This window comes from Lipophrys pholis (assembly GCF_963383615.2).
Source record: "Lipophrys pholis genome assembly, chromosome: 21".
Taxonomy (NCBI): domain Eukaryota; kingdom Metazoa; phylum Chordata; class Actinopteri; order Blenniiformes; family Blenniidae; genus Lipophrys; species Lipophrys pholis.
The window spans coordinates 21,833,466-21,855,064 of record NC_137649.1 but is presented as its reverse complement, the minus strand read 5'-3'; the positions used below and the strand labels follow the sequence as shown (position 1 = coordinate 21,855,064).

The following is a 21,599-nucleotide window of genomic DNA, read 5'->3' as shown; positions in this document are numbered from 1 at the left end:
GCATCTTCACTGCAGATGTGCAGATTTACCTCTTGTTAAGAGTTTCTCCAGCGTTTGTGGAACTAATGGTAACGGGCGACTCGTCTAATTGACCAAGGAGGAGAACGGAATGTCAATCTCTCAACATAATATGACCCTTTGGATGGTAGAAGCAGAGGCCCCCGCTTTGGCACTCCATCCCAACATCTGAAGCCCCCCTGCCAAAAAAAGGGGGGGTCTCCCCATGTGCCAGGCCGCACAGCGTGCCGTGGCGAGGACAGGCAGACAGCGACAGCGGTGGGAAGGAGCGGCGGCGAGGCACTTCTGAAGCGGGCCTCTTCTCTAATAAAAGGGCTGATCAAACATGTTCTCTGCCTGTGAAAGAAAATATTATTGTAGAGCGCGGCAGGCGGACCAGGAAGGGGGTGTGGGGGGCGGCGGGGGTGGCGTGACATGGGAGGGTAAGAGCATGCCAGTTTTTGACCTCCACCGCGATCACTCTGATTTGGTTTCGGGGCTCATCGCCGGAAATTAGAAACAAATGTGCAGATTTTGATGCGCCACTACACATGGATCTGTCTTCTCTCTCTCTCTCTCTCTCTCTCTCTCTCTCTCTCTCTCTCTCTCTTTCTCTCTCTCTCTCAGTATTTTGTTGCGTTCATTCTTTCCTGGCTGCTTGTCAAAGAGGAAAACTCACATTCCTCCAGAAGCAACCAAACACACAATTCGCCCACAAACAAGCAGACTGACTGAGACTTTCTCTCATCTCACACAGAGTTGGGCTGCGCAAACAAACACAACGAACCATAGAAACAAAGACTCTCTCTGCCCCTCACGGGACTCTCAAGTTGGAAGTCCCTGAATGATGGAATTAAAGCGGGACCCGGGCGTTGACGTTCTGGGGGGTGCCGCGGTGACGATCATCAATGGAGAACTGGAGCGCAAACGTACTTCTGGAACGGCCTCAGATGTTTCCCCTTGTTTACTCTCATTATGTCACAGCGAGCACACCCAGCTGACTCAGCAGGACGGCGCTGAGGATGACAATGACTGTGAGTTACCCGAAGAGAGGCTACGCATGTGCGCAAGGCGCTGAGTGGCACTGGGCGCACAGCAGGGTGATAAAACCCCGGGGGAGGCACTAATGACTGGGTAACTTCCAGGCCCAACCCCATCGCACGTGATCTGCATCTGCAGATTGCTCTTTCCCAACACGTACTCTTTCCTCGGCCCGACTACTGTACTTACTTTTATGGACGGGTATTAACCGGAGGGGGCCGAGGCTCGGGAGAGGGGGACGGCGCTCCCTGTGTAAGACTGTATTATCGCTGCAATCTGAATCCAATTAACGGCAAACCCACACAAGAGTTCAAGCACCAGAAGGGAGTGGATGATGGAGGATGAGGCAGCAGTGGAAATATCTCGGGAGATTAAAACAGCAGGAAAGAAAGGAATCACACCACAGCGCGCTGCGTCTTATTGAGAATTCTCTCGCTGCTTTTGTTGGCGTTCGACAATGGCGTTGTACGGCGAGAAGAGGGAAGGCGGCACCTTCATCTGCTGAATTCACAATTCCTCAACAATACCAAAAGTGTCATAGAAGGCCCCCCCCACAACCCCCCCCACTTCCACCAGTATTCTCCAACCTCCCTCCTTTCTTCATTCGGTCTCATTTTACACTCACGTAGGGTCAGCGGAGCAGTGGGGGGGCTCGTTTCTTTGCGTGATGCCAAGGAAGTGAAAACAAAGACATGTTTGCATGCATGTTAAGTCTTTTTTTTTCTTCTTCTTCTCTCCCTTCCTTTATCCTCTCTTGATACAAGGACACAGCCATCACACACACACAGAAGAAGACGAGGCCGTGACAGCCCGGGCTCGGCTGTGCTGCGGCAGGATATGGTAATTCGAACCAAATGAGTCTCATACGCATGGTGAGTGGCCCTTGAGACAGATCCCTTCCCATGAAAAGGGTGTTGAAACATACGGTAATTGCTTTCAGTGTCGTTTGGCAGCGCTGCACCTCCTGACTTCGGGATCTTTTTATAGACGAGGTAATTCTGACATTACTCTGCCAACGATACGTCTCAAGCGAGTGGGGAGCGGATGGTGGTGGTGGTGGGGGGGAACCGTGGCGACGGCACACACTCTAAAAACTTGAGAAGTGATAAAAAACTAGATTTTGGGGGGGGCTCGCCATGGAAATAATTCATGTGCCGGTTCAGTCGTGGCACAGCAGCAGCGTTGTGACTTTTATTTTCCACCCTGATGAATTATTTGGTGGCTGTACTGGCAGCTGCGTGTATGACAATTACGTTGAAAGGTGCTAAGGCACCAAACATGGAAATAAATATAACAAACATGGCTGTCTTTTGTCTTCCAGCTTTGAATTATTAAAGAACAGAGGGAAAACGCGGCAGATGGCGAGTCGAGCAAACGAACCTGGGCCCTCTGCGGCTGCTCTGAACTCCACTTCCATTGTCAGGATTCCCGCGCCGACCGTCAGCCCCCCCCCCCTTTCTTTTCTTTTTTGAGGCCAGCTGATTTTCCAGGAGATACTCTGACAGAAAATGGTCGCCGTGCATCACTGTGGGCAGGCGGACAGGTTGCTGACGGATGAGGCGCCTCACCTGGGAGTGTACCTTCTCAAGACGCTGTCACCTTGTAAAACACCACCGTTGTGGCTCCAGAACCACGCCAGCGCGTAGAAGCACATCTCACCGCGGCTTGAAAGAGGAAAATCACACGGTACGTCACGATTTAGCTCGGCTTCAGACGTCACCGCGGCGACTTGTTTTACCTCCAGGGCGTTCGTAGTAACAAAGCAAATCTCATGGTACCCTCCTAACGCCAGCTCCCTTTTACTACACACACTCTACTTTCTCTCCCCTGAACACGACTCCAGTGTCTGCTTATGCAGACTTTGGCATCGCAGCATTTATATTTCTTGCTTTTTTCTTTCCTTTAAAGAGAATGACATCAGGGGTGAGGAGGAGGAGAAGGGTATGGCAGCAGCTTCTCCTGAAATCAGACGGCAGGACACAACGGAAAGGAAACCCAGAGCATCTTTTGAGTTGTACGTATAGATCCTGCCTGGGTTAGACAGAGTTAAGAGACACTGAGACGGTTCAACAGTCTGTCTCCTCTGTGGTATGTCTGCAGCATTGGTTACAAATTCAATAATGGTATTCTTTGTGTTCCACAACAGCGGAGCGTCTGATCTCAATTCTGAGAGGTGCTCTTCTCCCCAATGACCCGTTCCCACGTCTCAAATATACTTTATAGACTGTAAATAGTCGTAGCATTATAACTAAGCACTGTACACAATTTAAAATGAAAAGTGAGTACAGTATTACCTTTGGGGTTTTTTTTTTGCTATAAGCGTGCAACTTTTTATGTAATTAGGTTACTTCTCCAACATTCCAACAATTAATCTATCAGATTAGGGAAAATGTCATATAAGGGGATAAAATCTGTAAAATAAAATAAAAACTTTTTTGCTTGTGATGTGCAGTCTTGGTTTTTATTTCAAATGTTGTTTTTCGTTACATTTCGTAGTCGACAACATGCTTTAGACCATATAGGTAAACTATATATATCAAAAAACAATGTTTACCAACTGATTTGTTTTAAGGCATTAAAAAAGAAAACATGTGAAAAAACTAGTTTTTCAGATGAGTTGTTAACAGCTCTAAAAAAATAAATAAATAAATAAAAGTTTCAATGATCAAGGATTTGGGGGAAAAAAGAAAAATACAGATTGATGACTCAGTTGCTTTATAAAGTTGTTTTTCAGTTCCATCCCAACAAACCTTCAGCTTCATCTGCTCTTCCTCTGTAATAGAATAACTTCACCTGTGTCACCCTTCAATAGTTAAACGTGGATGACAAACTACTGCTATACATCATTTGTAATTTGCTGGTAGAGGACAGACTGAGGTTCTGGTTATATGACAATGTTTCAAGTGAAAACAAATCGTTTCTGCTTTTTTGTTTCAGAAAAGTTTCACATTTTCGCAGCAAGTTTTTAAAAAGGATTTCCGAAATGCTGAAAATGGTGTAGTTTTTTTAGTTGGGCCACTAGTGGGTGCTGTAATACATATATGTGTGTGTATGTGTGTATTACGGTGACTGTGAACTATAAAACTCCCAAGTCAGAATAGAATTTTGGACTGGGAGTCAAACATTGTTATTGTCCATCTACTGAGCATGTGCAGAAGAACTAATTATCACAGCCGTGGTGCGCAAGCACAATAGCAGCATGTCAGAAAAGTTGCATTTGCCTCCGTCTACATGGAGGCGGAGTCTGAGCATTTTTATAAAGTTCCACTTTGGGAGTATTTTCAAAAAGTTGCGTTTTCGGTGGCTTTGAGCAGCTTTAGAGTGAAAAACAGACATCCTGAATGCAACAAACCTTTGACGATAGTTTTCTTTTTTTTTTTTGCCCATTCAAAACGACACCTTTTAAAAAGGCAATTGGTACTCCAAACTCATTTATATCTTTTTCAGATTTGGCAAGAATGTATGTATTTATCTGAGTCAAACGGTCATAGTTCAGAGTTATAATTAGTCCCGAGGCACCTGAATGACTGCGTCCAATAGTTCTCATGACAGATCTAAAAAAAAAAAAAAAAAAAAACAGAAATGTGAGAGGAACGCCACCGTTAGCAGGATTCATCCTCTGGGACTCGTTGTTGATGCCACCGAATTTCATGGCAATCAGACTGATATTTGTTAATGTAGTTTAGTCGGGAACAAAATGTGTCTCATCCCTCGAGCTGCATAAAGCAGCATAGCTGAATATAACAACAGAAAGGCATCTGATCCGACTTTAAAACATCCTTTACAAAAAAAACAAACAAAAACAAAGCAACATTTTGTCAGCAGCACCTCTGCGAGCCTTTTCTCCTGGGCAGCGTGTTGCGACACGGAGCTGAGCATTCACAAATTGCACTGTGCATGAAAAACCTGGAGGATTTAACCCGACGGTAACGGATAAGCCCACTTTTAACTGCATATGCGTGTGAATTTTAATAGGTTGAAATACGAGTCTCCAAACAATAATTTGGGAATCTGTTTTGTCCCTGGAAGTACAACCATGTCCCAACCCAGCCTCAGATAGAACCCCCCCCCCCCCCCCCCCCAAAAAAAACCCACTCGATTAGATAATCACAGAGCATCTATTAAAGCCAAATGTGTAAAGAGAGACCCGACGGTGGACATCAATCGGATAATTCAAGGGTAAAACGAGCAAAGAATCTCTCGTTTTCTGTTACTTCAGGGGTAGTTAGAAAATGAAAGCGCCCTTAAAAGCAGGAAAAAAAGATAATATTACACAGGATGTCAGCTGCTTTGAGTGCAGTGCCGACCCAAGGTTACGCTCGTAGACTTCCCTTCACCCGAGCTGAAAACAGAGACTCACATTAGGTTCTTTCTGAACCTTAATATTACATATCCTCGCTGCTAAGTGCCCAATTTTCGGCTTGGAAATGATGGAACGTGAGATCAGACTTGTTTTCTTTTTTTTTTTTTAAACTGAGCAGCTCGTCACAGATACAAGTAATGGATTACAAATCAGTCCAAACTGTTTATACAACAGCTTTCATGCAGATTAACACGAAAAAAAAGAAGAATAAAGAAAACAAATAAATATATACTAACAAATATACTAGCAAACAGCACCCACTAGTGGCCCTACATGGAAACTACACCATTTCCCAGCATTTCTGTCATTTCCGTGTAAACAGACATCGTTTTCAGAACGTTGCCGGCAAAGTACAAAAAAAGTGTACCTATTTTCTTATATGTATTTATACTCACAGTTATGGGTAATTCATTTCACGTAATCTACGATTTAAATCAGTATCGTTCATTCGCTGACTGAGAAAATTCCTGCATCATTTGTATATACTGTGGGCCAATCTGAATAGTCATTACCACATTTCCATATTTTTTATTTTACAATAATTTGTTGTTTGGATCTTTCTTTGTTTTTATTTACCTTTCTCATTGCCAGCTGTACAAGTTTGTTCATGTGAAGCAATTTCAAGTGACCTTGTTGTTTAATTGTGATATACAAACACTTTCATAGTGTAATTTGTAAATTCCCTAGATATGCAATCTTATATCAGTTATTATACAGGCAATTTTACAATCATTATTTCGACTCAATGTTTTTGGACTGTGGTTGGGAACCGGAGTAGCTGAAGAAAACCCACCCACACGTAGGAAGAACTTACAAACCGCTGCAGACTTTTGTCCGGACCTGAACTGGGTGAATTCTCACGATGAGCAAACCTTGCTTGTAATAAATACAAGTTATTGCTGTAATTGTATTATTATTATTATTATTATTATTATTATTATTAATTCGCTTCAGACACATCAAAACATACACTAAATACTGATACACACACACAACTGAAAAAATAGTAATTCATATTATTACTCATTATGAAAAAAGTGGTCATATTACAGTAACCGGCATCACTGGTCAAGACACATGCTTACTATACATATATATACAAATACACACATAATACGTATATCTCGTTTAATGTATAAAAATGGATAGGAAGTCAAACTTAATTAATTCTCCCTGACATATACAGTAATGATTTTAAGATGCAATAAAATCCGAAGGAGAAAAAACATGTTGTAAATAATTGTTGATATTGTCTATGTATTTTGAACACGTTAAACGAAACAGAAAACATTCAAATGAACAAAACAAGCAAAAAGAACAGCAGAATCTGTGTGTCTGACTATATATATATATATATATATATATATATATATATATATATATATATATATATATATATACGGATATGTTTTATTTCACAGTATTTTACACCATAATTCAGCTTCAAAAGCAGCACGATGTTACCAGGAATGAACTCGCACTTATTTTCTTGAGAGAAAAAAAAGACAAAAAAATAAACTGTTGAGCGAAATGTCGACTTCTTCGTAACGCATTCGTGGCTCTTTGCACAAAAGGAAAAGTTCTGAATCGTGACGGTCATGGATTTTGTTCCTGGTTCGACCTGCCGAAGGACGAATTAGCTTGTACGTGGCCCCTTCAACCGCCCGATATTCTAATTGTTCATTTTTCTTTTGCGACCTCCATTTTCTGCAAAACATGGATGAATGAACGCTTCATAAATAATTCAAGATTTCTCTTGATTATCTTCTATACACAAAAGAAAGAAGACATTTTCCACTGGTACATTAAATTGACTCTCTCCAGCTAAATGCTGATAAATAGTGACTGGCAGTTTGAAGAAAACTTATTCGAGTACTATTTGGACAGTTTATCAGTACTTGTGTACAAACAGTCGGTGCTCTGCTGCTCTGCTCACACGGCGGCTAAGACCTCCACGCGACGGAGGAGAGGCCGAGAAAAAAAAAAAAAAAAGCCGCTAGCAGAGCGAGAAGTGGAAAAGTGGAACAATGTTTGTCAGAGAGATTAGCGCAACGTAAACAAGGCCTCGGCGTGTGAGCGAGAGGCCGCTCGCGGAGCGAAACGTCGAAGAGTTGAGCGTGGCGCCGGGGAGAGTGAAATATCTGGGGCTCAATGGATTTGACGCTGATCCAGGTTAAGAAGATGCCAAACTACCAAAACGCGGCTCTAAAACATAAGAACCCAAACCACTGTTAAGACTCAAACTTCCTGACAGCTCATGGAAGAAATGAGTCACCACCCTGGGCAGTTTATCTGCTCTCGCTCTCTTTTTTGGTTTTCCCTCCCATAACTGTACGCTTCTTTTTTCTTTACAAGCAGACGAACTTCGGCGATGCGCCCCCCCGATGATCTTTTTCTTAACGAACGCCGAAACAAATATTTCCCCGTCATGTTCCTGGAGGCCCGGCGACCTCGATACGGTCCCGGCGCTTCTCGACGCGGTTTATTGCTCCCAGACGCCATAAACCCTCCGTCGCCCCCGGGTGTCACCCAAGGTGACGATTAAAATCAGGCGACGGCTCCATTCGCCCCCGACAGTCGGTCAGATCTCGCCTACGCTGTCGTAAAACATCTCCGAGCTGCCCCTCGACGCCGCTCACACACATCTTCATACACGTGTTATTGCTCCGGCTGCTTGACAGACGACGGCTCTGTGTGTGTGTGTGTGTGTGTGTGTGTGTGTGTGTGTGTGTGTGTGTGTGTGTGTGTGTGTGCAGGCATTCTGTTTCCTGTCAGGATCGGCGCCCCCGGTGGAAGTGAAGTCCATCAGGCGGGCGGGCGCTGCTGTGGGCTTATTGAATGTTGGTTCAGGCCTGCAGGGAGGGCAGCGCCGCGGCTCACTTAATCACGGCACAAATGCCTTTATTCATCTTCCCGAACAGTGCAATTAATTTTCAGCGCCGGGAGTCGGAACCTTTGGGGAAATCCGACCCGTTATTGCCTCTCACGGTCGCGCGTGTTTTTTTCTCTGGCTCAGGACTCATTCCGTGGCTTATGCTGTATTCAGATTTGCGGAGGAGGTCCTTGATTTGGCGCGGACAGAAGAGCGGCTTTAAAGGCGTCTTGAGTTTCAGCGGAAAAGTTGAATTGATTGAAGCAAAAGTGTAGGTAGCAGAATGACTCTAAAAAAACAGCCTGGACCTGCAATACTTTCCATTTGCTGAGAGTTCCGAGGTAGAGACTTGTCCCGGTTGTACATTTATCCTGTCTGCATTGCATTATTACTTTGATTGCAGTAAGTACAATGACATTATTATTTTAGCCCGTCTGGGAAATTAAAACTGATTTTGAGCAGAAGAGGATTGTTGAGGATTTTTTTTGTCATTGTTCAAAGTGAGGCATTTAATCATAAGAGCAAAAATGTCCAAAACAAATAGTCCACGTGGAAAATCTTTGAAAACTGAAGAAATCTAAGTGAAAATACTGTCAAAATACTTTTTTTTTTTTTTTTGCTAAAACTCGACTCTCCTCAACATCCTGAAAGATTTTCCTTCTTTTTGTAATAAAGTATTTTGTCTATTGTTTAAATTTTTTTTTATAAAATTTTATCGTCTTAAATAGTTCCTGATAAACAATGACACAGATTTTTCAAACTTATTTATTAATTTAAAATGATTCCTGGAAATTACTATAGAAGTTTTAAAAAGTGTAATAATAATAATAATAATAATAATAATAATCAAACCAGGAATTAGTGCTATTTAACTGACCTTTGCAGATGAAAATGGAAAATTTTGGAGTAAAATGGGTTAAAAACGCAACTTTTTGAAAAATGCTTCGGCTCAATTTACAGTATGCGTTAAGCGGTGGAAACACTGCGATTGTGCATGTGCACCATGGCCATAATCAATAGTTCGTCTGCACGTGCACGAGTATACAACAGCAATGTTTGCCTCCAGAGTGTCATGACTCCATATTGTCCTGGGACCCTGAAACTCGCCAATGTTAATGTTTATAGTATTGTTCCCTGCGCACGTGTGTGGTTTCATTGCAAAAACGAACAACAGCACCAACCTGTGGCCGGGCATGCCAACTACATCGTATTCAGCATTTCTGCTGTTTCTCTGAAAATGTTTTTACAGCTTTCAAAATGTTGCTGTATAAACATGAAACATTTCTGAAGTGGAGAAGAAGGCAAAAACGGAGGCTGTGTGGTTGCAGGACATCGAAGCAACAGGTCGTTTCACACAGCTCCTGTACTTCGCTTTCAAAACGTGTGAAAAGAACCTCAATGAAGCAACTAACTGAACAATCGCATAAAATAAATTTGAGTCCTTTCGCCTGTTGTTGGTTTTTGTCTTTTTTTGGTAATTCTTTACTGCCCGGAAGTGCTTTTGAAATACTGCAATAAGAATGAGATGAAGAAAAGATTTGCGATCTGGTGTAATGTGACAACAAGCAGATGCACATTCATTATGTCTCATGGTCAGGCCCAACAGAACCGAGCCAGAAACTAATTCTGCCATTACAAAGCTTGAGACCGCGAGCGGGGCGACTAATTTACTGTCTGAGCAGAATGAGAAACACCTTTTCACACTGAGTTCTGTAGCACGACACCCTTCAACACAGGCTTGAATTATTTCATGAGTTTTTTTAAAAACTCAATTTTATACCAGCAGGTTAATGAATATTTATCCAGCGTTGTGACTGGAACCAACATTACTGCATCAACAAGAATGGAAAGTTACCGTTATGGATTGTAGGAAAGTATTAAGTTAAAAAGAAAACTAAAAGGGTGGATTTCATCAGCATCGGATAAATAGGTTTGTTGGAATCTAAATGAAAACACTTAAGAAATCGTTGTTTTTCGGTTCCGTCTGGTTCTTGTTTGGTAGATCTTGATTAGATCTTCTCGCGTTGCTTTTTCCTGTGCTCCTGCCCTCTTCCTCTCTCCGGTGTCTGAAGTAAAGGTCACCTGGTTTTTCCCAGGATGGCGGGCCAGACTCTCTCTCCACACATCGCTGCACCTTCGTCTCGTCAGCCTTTGGAACTCTTTTCAACTGCCGGGGCTGGTTCTACTAATTCACGCACATTTTTACAGCGCCGTCCGACCTCCTATCCACGTGGAGAACATACAGAAAAATATACAAAGGACTGGCCCAGTTATTCCGGTTTACCTTTAATAAAGTTAATAATAACAATCAAATGTATGTCAATTATGAATTAATAGTGAATCCTGCTGCTGTTGAAGAAATAAATTGAACTTTTTTCCTGAAATTGTCAACTATAATGACAAAAACAATAAATTCCAGACCTATATTTGATGCAATGTTACCTCCTCACCACCAGGGGGAGCAGAGTCAAGCTACACTCCAGCTATAAGTACATTATCTTCAGTTTAACGTGCAAAAAAGTGGAGTTAGTGACTGTTAATATTCATCGTGATTTCTAGTGTGTTTGCAATTTTTGTAAATCGTCTCTACGTTTCGTGACTTTCATGCCAGATGTGGTTTGTTTAATTTCAGTATAAATGTGTCCCGAATTGTCAGTTTATGTGTTTGTGACTTGGTTCTTTTGTCTGTTTTAATGTACTTTTAAGAGCGTCTTCATTTGAAAACACAATAAACTGAAGTGAATCGGTTGTTGTAGAACTCTTTATCAAGTGCCAAAGCAGAAACAGACATACAGCGAGGGTAGGAGAGAATTTACATCATCTAAAACTTCTAAATCAAACTGTCTCGTCAAACATAATTCCCCAAAAATGTCATTAATTAATCTCTCGGGGAAAGTTAGAACCCCCACCCCCATGATTACCATGATCACACAGACTGACAGCAACACTGTGCAGAATCAGTTTACTAGATCTTAGCCAAACAGACACTTTTACAGACACATTTTCTTAACTTGGCTGCTTTTTATTCATTTTATCACGATGCATTTGAATGAATCTTCTCTGTAAATGTGACGATCACACAGACAGGGCCGCTGCTGTCAGTCATTGCCATTGGCTTATTTATATTCTGGATAGATTTGAATGTAGTCTGTTACACGTGTTACTGTATATTTGAAACGTAAACGTTGTTTTTACACTAAACCACTTTATATTTTGTGGATATCGATGGTGGCGGGTCTCTGTGTGTCTGCTGCTTCCTCTCGGAATCCTCATGTTTGAGCCACTTGTGTTAATGGTAACTATGCAGATAAAGATTTTCCCCAAGAAACTCCATGACTCAGGATCCTCAAGTGCATGAAATTTATTTGGGTACTTAATTCTTTAAGACCAACACTGTTTTACAGTCTGAAAACACACAAACTGGACTCTAGACGTCCACAGTACTCAGAAACTGCCTTTGCATGGGAGAAGAACAACAAGTGGCTACAAACATTTGCACCAGACACATGGCTCAGGCATACTTCCGGTTTGTTATAGCCACTTCCGGTTTACACGGCGTCACTTCCGGTTTACACAATCACTTCCTGTGAGGTGTGAGTACTTCATATACAAACAAAAGACACTTTCGACCAAAATTCAAACCATGGTGAGAACATTAAAGAGCAACTTAATAGTTCGAAACTATACAACACTGAAAGAACTTGTGCTAATAAAATACACACAATTACGGAACGTGATGACGTTGGATGGATCAAGCTTCCATGTTCCATGTTACTGTCTCTTCCTGATTTGACTGAACATGCAGAATTACTTTGAAGTAGGTTTTTAAAAGAATTGCTTGATAAACCTAGCAAATTGTTTATATAATTAATATATCACAAAGGGTTTATATATGGCTATATGTATGTGCACTTGAATTGCTATATGCCTGGAAATATATATTTTTTTAAATAAAATGAATGCGCCTCGCATGGCAGCCACATCCACTGGCTTTTGGTTTAAAGAATTACCCATTATTCTACTCTATTCTATTCTATTCTATGGTTTATGGCTGCCAGAAATAATACGAACTAAGAGAAGAAAAGGCACACAGCTGGACCATTAAACACCAATTATTTGAATGATGCGCAATAAAACTGTCAATAGCTGTTGTGTAATGGCGTTCAGCATTCATAAGTCAACTACTATAAAAGAACTATCTGCAGTTGATCAGCATTCTTTATTTTATTTTTTCCCAAAAATATATTTTCATCATGTGGAACCAAGCACCCTGACTCATGTACCACTAAATAGTTTAGTGGTTATGTTAGAAAAACAGACGGGATCATGTGGAATTCATCTAATTTCTTTGTAAACAGATGTTTTGATTTTTTTGATCGGGAAAAAATGCGGAGCAGGACGAGGGATCAGTGAATGAGAAACAGGGATAAATGTGACCCAAAAGTCTGTCGGGACAGGAATTTCACTTATTTTAAGGGGACGTTGTCAAGCGGGGTCTGATGTGAGGGGGGGTGGGGTGGGGGGGGGGGGGGACACAATCGTTCTGGACCCGGTTGAACTAGATTTTTTCCGAGCTCGCAAAATTTTATGGGGTTGTTTTTTTTGTTTTTTGTTTTTTTGTGATCCTCCGGCTGAGCAGACGAGATCCTGATGCACGAGGACCTCCAAGATGTTTTCCCAGGGTGAATCATGACACGGCTTGATTTTGAACCTGAGAGAAACCAGATGCACGCTCAGCAGTTATGAAGAACCGGCGCAGGTCTGCGGCCATACGGCTTCAATAACTGCCACAATAACCAGCCGTCCTAATATTAGAGGGTTGCACAAGGTTATTAAAGTTATTTATAGAGAGCAAAATGCTGGAGTTCCTCAAAGCTAATGGACACTGATATTCTGTGAGGACGAGGAATCTCTTGTACAGTTTTGACTCTCTCTCTTTTTTTTTTTTTTTTTTAAATATGCATGACCCCTCAACTTCTTTCTTCATCTCTGTGTTCGAACATGAGGATCTGGCAGTTCTGAGACTTTTACAAGGATGTCTGAGAGAATTAATTTTTCTGCCAAAGTACTGAGACAATACAAGCAACTGATCTCTGCTGCAGCTCTACTTTTTTTTTTTTTTTTTACATGTGAAACAAATTGCTCATTAGCCACGATCATATCCTAGGAATGCAATTTGGAAATGACAACAATTTATTAATCAGTGTTCTTAGTAGTATCGTTGTTGTGCAGCGTCCATTCTAAATGCATCCAGCTGCAACCTGTTGCATTTCTACATACTACATATTGAATCCCCAAAATGTTGCCTGCATACCTTAGTCAGTTATGAAATATTTCCTCTATTAACATTTATCTAACAATATACCCGTCTTTACCCAGTTTAAAAAAGCCGTGTTTTTTCCCGTTTCCATTGAGATGGAGCGTTTTCAAAAAGTCGAGTAAAGACTCCTAAAACTATACAGTCTGCAAAACTCTTCATACTAGTACAGATTTCTTTTCAGTCGTAGTCTAAACTCTAAATAAAGCTAATGCTAAACCTGGAAGCACAGCGTGTTTACGGTTCATTAGCATCTTGTAGCATCGCCAGTGGTACAGCGAGTGAGCAGCATTAGCATGTTGTAGCATCGCCGGTGGTACAGTGAGTTATTAGCAATAGCATCTTGTAGCATCACCAGTGGCACAGCGAATGAGCAGCATTAGCATCTTGTAGCATTACCGGTGGTACAGCGAGTGAGCAGCTTTAGCTTCTTGTAGCATTGCCGGTGGCACAGCGAATGAGCAGTATTAGCATCTTTGAGCATCGCCGGTTGTACAGCGAGAGCAGCATTAGCATCTTGTAGCATTGCCGGTGGCACAGCGAATGAGCAGCATTAGCATCTTGGAGCATCGCCGGTTGTACAGCGAGAGCAGCATTAGCATCTTGGAGCATCGCCGGTTGTACAGTGAGAGCAGCATTAGCAGCTTGTAGCATTGCCGGTGGTACAGCGATTAGCATTCTCGAAATCCTTACTGTTAAAAAGATCCTCAGTAACTCTGCAAGAAAAACGCGGGACGTTTCCTACGATCACTGATGAGTGGGGCCAATATTTGAGCCGACACCAGAGATTTCCATCCACTGTTGCGTCTGTGTTTCCGCCCCCTCATTTAGCAGAAACGTTTCAAGTGGTTAAACATTCGCAGCGGCGCCTGTTTCGCCTGGGAGCCGACCGAGCGTCGACAGGACAAATATCAACAAGCGGGAAGCGGCGAAGAGGCTGCCTCGTCGCCGCCGACTCCCCCGAGGACGTCGGGTGAGACTGTGTGTGGGAGTTTTGTGTGCAGGATGTGCGGATTTGTGTCGAGCATCTGTATTTGTGTTTGTCAACGTGCGTCTGCCAAACATCTGGCCTCACCTCAGTGTTTGAGCATTTACTCACGGGGGTCAGAAGAACCCGCCAAAATAAAGTCACCGGGAGTGAAGATTAATGAAAGAAGCAGGCGTACGGTCCCGAGAGCAAATCATTATTTACCTTCACATGTTTCCTCAATTACGAGCAACATCATTTGGACGCTCTGAACTAATATTTACATTTTGATTTTATTAGATTAAATTTTTTGGGGGGTTTGTTACTTTAGACAAGCGGTTCTCTTCGGCGGCGAGCAACCCTCGGTGTACAAAAAAAAAAAAGGCATTTCGTCTTGCGGCTGTCGTGGCACGAGTCCCACTCATTCCCTCATTTCTCTCTAATTATGCAGAGCGACGTATTTTAAATTGCTCCATAAAATGTGTTTCATTTTTAAAAAAAAAAAAAAAGTAAGGGCGCAGAACCCAATTAGCGCCGGAGCAGAGAGGGAGGATGCTGTTCCTGCTCAATAGAGTCAATTATAACTGGCCCTCTGCGTGTGTGTGTGTGTGTGTGTGTGTGTGTGTGTGTGTGTGTGTGTGTGTGTGTGTGTGTGTGTGTGTGTGTGTGTGTGTGTGTGTGTGTGTGTGTGTGTGAAATGAACCACATGGGACTTGTCTCCACCGGAAGTGACGGCTTCCCCGCGGCCGGCGCCCCGGCCATATTTTCGTGGGGCATTAGGAAGCGGTGTTTAATTGCGAACAGATTCAGTAAATTGATTCCGATTTAAATTGAGCTGCAAAAAAAAAAAAAAAAAAAAAAAAAAAAGTGCAAAACCCAAAAGGATGAAGGAGATTTTTACATGCAGCATCCTGCTTTATGAACAGATTGATGGACATCTACCAAAAAGCTCCTAAACGTGAACATTTGTGGGTTTTTGGGGGGGGGGCGTGCATCAGGACCAGTGTTGCCACGGTTACCTTGAAATACTTATACGATAGTTACTCCTTTAAAAAGTAATGGAAATCTTATTTTGTCCCATAAAGCATGATGTGTAATCTTGCAGTCTGGGATACAAGGTTGACCCGTGTCAGCACTTTTTGAAACCTCTGTGCTACTTTTTGACACCTTCAGTGTGGACAGTGCAGGGAGCTGGTGGAACTTTCCCAAAAGAGTTCAGCTTTTAAGAAGTCTGACTTCAGAGTGAGACAATCTCCTGGACGATCACGCGACGGTTGTAGAAGGACTTTGTCTCTTCTTAACAAGAATAATGGAATAAAATTGTCTTAAACTTTTTCAAAATCGCTCTCAAGTCTGATTTCTGTTTTATTCTGTCTCCCTGAGCATTTTTACTTTAGATCACAAGTTACTTTTTTAGTTCGTTGCGACACCCCCCCCCCCCCCCCACCGCCTCAACATAAAAATGACAACCGTTTCTTTGCCAAAAAGTCACTGCCACCATGTTTAAACATATTTTAACCTTTGACCTTCATTCTTTGATTCACGGTTTTAGGAACAGATTTTTTATAATTGCTGGATTTATTTACCCGAGTATTGTAGTCTGTTGTTGCACTATTTATTTATGTGCACTACCTGCTCTGTGCGACCTTTACCTGCCGAGCCGAAGCGTAAAAGTGTATTCGGAGGTTGTTTTTTTTTGCTACAGCCATGATTTCAGAAGAGGCACTGTCGCGTTTGCCGACTTCCAAATGCTCCCCGCCCTCGCCGCAAGCAGAGAGACGAAGTCGTCGTTAGACATTCTCAGGCGGCGCGTCGTCAAGGACCCGCTTCGGCTATTGATTTCCACTCGCCAATAACTAATGCATGTCCTGACCTTGGCTACATATTAAGAGGAGTTTCTCCTCCTATTTAAGAGTGGAGAGGCGGCGGTGGCGGTGGTAGGAGGAGGAGGAGGAGGAGGAGGAGGAGGAGGAGGAGGGATGAAGCATCAACAACTGATTTGGCCCAAACCCGCCTCACAGAAGCGATTAAAGCTCCAGATTTCAATGAGCCATTTAGCCCCTTTCCGAGCTTTCGGGCGGCTCGCTCAGGGGAAGATTAATTGTTTTATCTGAGCCAGAGTGCCAGGGCCGACTGCAACTTTTCTCTTCCTCCCAACTCCGCGAGCCGGCGGGGAGTACGAAGCAGCGACTTCAAGAGTGGCCGGAATTGGACTCCTGTCACTCCCTTTGCGGATTTGACGTGAATAATAATGACTTGACTTGTGTGCGCGATCAACTTTTCTTAAACATGGCTGCAAAGTGCTTCTTGATTAAAAACCACGATGACATTTACAACAAAAGAACTGTACTTTCTAAAAGTGATAAAAATGAGTTTTAAGACTTAAAACAGGACAGTGGCTTTGCCTGTCTGGGTTTCCCGAAGCGTGATTTTAAAATTCCAGTTTGTTTGTCGAGAAATCATTACGAAATTCCACGAGTGTCACACACTGAAGGGATTTATGAATCTCTTGCTCTTTTATATTCAACTGAGAATTAGAAAGAAGAAAAAAAAGAAGAAAAAAGGAATGTTTATGTCCGTGAGACAGAAGCGGGCCATTCGTGTTAATCACGCCCTTTCATACATTTTTTTTTTTATTTATATTTTTTTTCCATCTTCATTTCGCACCTCGCTTCCCTCCTCCACTTCATCCGCAGGTCAGCAGCACTATTGATTTACACCCCTCACCTAATCACTTAGGTAACATTTCCCTGGCGGCTGTTTTTTTTTTTTTTTTTTTTTTTTTGCTTCCCCTTTCCCATGATTCATCGCCGAGCGGTGAAATCTCCCAGTTGCCACTAATTAAGCGTAAGGTCAGCCTTTAATCATCACCTGCTTGTGCAGCGTGAGCGACTGCCCTCGCAGAGATCCGAAGCGACGCCTGCTAAGAACCCTGGCAAGACCAGGCCTGCCTGGTAAGCTTGGGGGGGGGGGGCTTGAGGAAAAGGAACACACATTTTCACTCCAGTTCTGTCGATTCAGGGGCTTAAAAGACGTGTTTGTTACTGAGGGGAGTGTCGGCACGAATAAAAGAGAAAAAAATAATCCTCCTTGGATGTTTTCACAGCTTGATAATTGAACTTGATGTCCGCCGATGTACGACTGAATCATCTTTTTTCTCTCTCTTCAGTGCGTCCTACGCTTGCGTAATGCACAAGCGCACACACACACACACACACACACACACACACACACACACACACACACACACACACACACACACACACACACACACACACACACACACACACACACACACACACACACACACACACACACACACACACACACACACACACACACACACACACACACACACACACACACACACACACACACACACACGCCTGCATATTGTACCGGCTCACCAGGACCCACTCATTCCAAGTGACGTTTATGTGCTATAAGTGCCACTTTGGTCCTATGTGCGATGATTTAACCGCTTTCGACACCAGCCAAGAACTTCCTCTCTCCCCATATACTCTGTCTCACACCCACAGAGACGCACGCACGCGCGCACGCACGCGCGCACACACACGCACACACGCACACACACACACACACACACACACGCACACACACACACTTTTAACCGGTCCACACATGGCACTCTTATAATGAGCGGGCTGTAGGCAGGAGTTTAACCTTTAACTGCGTGTGCACGTGTGAAGAGAGAGTGAAAGAGTGGCCTTTTTTCCTGGAATATTTTTAACTCTTCAGATGGAAGTTCTCACTTCGGTTCCGTGCCCTGCGCGGTAAGGTCAAAGGTCAGCGTGGATGACAGAGCCAATTATTGTTGTCATGGATTTTTTTCCCCCTCATTGGGAAGGTGGTGGAATGAGCCGGCGGGTATAGAAGTATATATATATATATATATATATATATATATACCTCTAGGTATCAAGGTATTTTATTTTAATCCATCTTGGTTTAAACCAAACCAAGAAAAAGAAAGGACTTTGTCATATGGAATGATTTCATAATGGCACTAGGAAGAACGGTCTTGTACGACTGCAGTTTATAGCCTGTTTTTGACATAAGTTTGGATTTGTTTGGATATTTTCACTTTTTTTCGATGATACATTAAGTTATATTCACCCACCAATGTCGTCACACACAAATGACTGTGACACACTGACAGGCCAGGGGCTGTGGTGGCCGAGAGGTTAGAGGAGCTCAGAAGTTCAAAGGCTTGAATCCCACGGTGGGGATTTGTCCATGAGCAAGACCCTTGACCCCAAAGAGCTCCCTGGTGGCCTCACTGTGGCAGCCCACTGCACCGAGCATGTGGAGCACCAAGGAGATTGGTCAAACCACTTCCCCGAGCAGAGGGAGGGGCTCCACCAGGTTCATTTATGCTTCAAATGCAATACAAATGGCATAAACCCACTTATTTTTCAGTCAGCATCATTCAGCACTCAGCAGTATCCACAAGCCAGATTTCCAATTTCCTCCCCGAGGATGTTGAAGCCATGACCTGCCAAACTCTGCCTCTCGCTGGCTCCTACTCGCTGCATTCACTGATTTGACTGGTTAAAGTCTATATTTAACTTGCAGCATGACAGCTGACGAGCCAATTAGAGGCACATACTGTATTGTTAACCAATAAATTATACCAAAATTATATTGTACCAATTATAGTATATTATATCAATTATATATATAATATTACGGAAATTATATAAAATTATGACAAATTCATACATTTATATTTATTTATATAAAATTATACCAAAATTGTGTGACGATACGTCGGTACTATAGATGGTTTTCAATAGATAGAATTGTCTAACAAGCAATTTTTTGTATAAAATGGTGTTTCTGGGCTGCTTTAAAAGAAGACAAAAAAACGAGCATATACCCACTTTTCCAGGGACCAATACACCACTGCACGTAACCCTTCCATCAGTACTTTTAATTTTGTCTGCATTTCTGGCAATCACCCGGAAACTGTCGGATACATACCACTGGTAGCCATGGGGGGGCAGCGCTGAGATGAGAAAGATTTGTCTCGCCAAAATCTGCAAACATGATTTTGCCTTAATGTTTTCTCACACGCTCTGAACGGCCACAACAGCTTTATGGATGCTGCTTGCTTTCCCAAAAGAGTTCTAATCTTTGAGTCAGTGGAGGAAGACTCTTCCACACTTCATCTCAGTCCATTTTTCCTGTACAGCGGTATCGCTGCATCTTGTTAAAGGCAAGTTGAGCCAACGGCTCATTTTCCTCTTCAAACTTTAAACAGGCACCAAACTGTATGTACAAGGTAACCTTATAGGATGTTTAGCAGATAAGATCAGGCTGTCAAAGTAGTGCAAAAGAAAGACTAATAGAGGCTCGGCTTCCTCTGCTAATCTAAAAACAACAACCCGACAAGTGCAGGAGATCCAGCTGGTCTGTAATAAAGGATGACATGACAAAAAAAAAAAAAAGGTTCCAAAAGTCTTTGTTCCCAAGTAGAAAAAGCTGAATTAGTTTTTTGACGATAAACTTTGAACAGTCAAATGTTAAAATGTATACTTTTGATTTATATTTTATAACCGATCGACTGACAAGATGCTTACACGCCGGTTTTGTTGAGTGTATACCAACAACTTTTGCTGCATTCTGTGTGTCTGTTTACACAACGGTGTCGAGCCACTGAAAACTGAACCAAGCGGGATAAAAAAAAACAAACACAAAGCGGATCACACATCAGGAGTTTGGAGGGATTCAAAGGAGGCCCTATGTGGTTTAACACACAGTGACACAAACATCATCCAGTCTTGCGTAGCGTCTCAATGGCCGCCGCTCTTCCTGCACGCCGTTGACTAAACAACGCAGCTCCTTTCAGCTGTGCAAGCAATCAATAACCCACACAACACGTATGACAGCCACATAAACAGCTTGCTTTACTGTTAAGCACCGAAGCAGTGTGATGTTTTCTTTCAGTGCCGTTTGGCACGTCGGTCCGTATCATTCATCACACTCTACAATTTGCTGTTATTTACATCCCAGCATGCCCGCGAGTCGTCCCTTGATAAATTGACGCTAAAATCAGAAAGCTCGCCACTTTGAGGAAGATTCATTTTTCATTATTCTCGTGCCGGCGCGTTTGACGCTTCGACAATTGCCGGCAAATCCGTGGCTCAATAGTTTTTTCTTCTTCTTCTTCTTTCGCTGCAAATCAGGTCTCTTCTTCAAAGTCAGATGAGTTCATGGAGTTTGAGTACAAATCGTCGGTCACTCCGCGTCGCGCTCCCGGGGAGGTCAAACACGGTGCTTTATGGGGGAACACGGCGGGAAGTGGGGCATTCGCGGCCACAGATCACCGTGTCTCTCCCTCACCCACCAGTGTCCCGGGTGATGTATGCTGGTGCAGAGGGTAATTGCAACAAGCAACAGGGAGAAGGCTGGAGTCCACGGAGGCGGCGCTCGGCTGATGAAAGCGGCAGACTGGCGGACGGAGGGCGGGGAGACCGAGGCGTGGAAGTGGTCCATCCACCCGAGAGCGAAGCCGTGATGGATGAGGTGCGGGAACGCCAGACGAGCTCCGAGAGATTGAGCGCAAGTCTCTCGCTGCCAAAGTGGCAGAAACAAATGGCTGAGATGGAGCACGGTTCACATTGTTATGAACTCCCAGACACGGATGCCTTTCAGGTCCAGAGCCCCCCCCTCCCCCACCCCACCCCCTGACTGGGTGGAGGGTCCGACTGGCAACCCTCAATGAGTTCTGGTCGAGACTCACGTCCGCCTGTCGACACTCATCAAACCCTCGCCGACCAGGAAACGACCCAGACGCCGTCAGTAGTTAAGTGTGGTGGATGTCTTCATGTTTTAAGAGCATTTCCTGGTTTGTTTCTTTTTTTCTCACCGAACTTAAAATCCACATTCGTCCTTTGATCTGAGGAAGCTGAGCTCACTAGGAAAACAGGAACGCGCTCGTTCCCACCTACGGACTGGAAACGAGAGAAGCAAAACTGGAGTCTCCGAAGGCATCAGATGACCGCGGTTCAGTGAAAAT

The 21,599-nt window shown here is 43.2% G+C and overlaps 1 protein-coding gene across 1 annotated transcript in view; it reads left to right on the top strand.

Annotated features, from left to right (window-relative positions):
- LOC308126604 (uncharacterized protein) overlaps positions 1–21,271 on the top strand; it is a gene marked incomplete at both ends in the record, with an annotated part of 138,693 nt that extends 117,422 nt beyond the window's left edge. Inside the window, 3 exons of the mRNA XM_080491105.1 lie at positions 14,422–14,563; positions 17,441–17,511; positions 20,931–21,271. Coding sequence (XP_080347231.1) covers positions 14,422–14,563; positions 17,441–17,511; positions 20,931–21,271 — 554 coding nt within the window. The remainder of the gene's footprint in view (positions 1–14,421; positions 14,564–17,440; positions 17,512–20,930) is intronic.
- Positions 21,272–21,599: the final 328 nt, after the last annotated feature.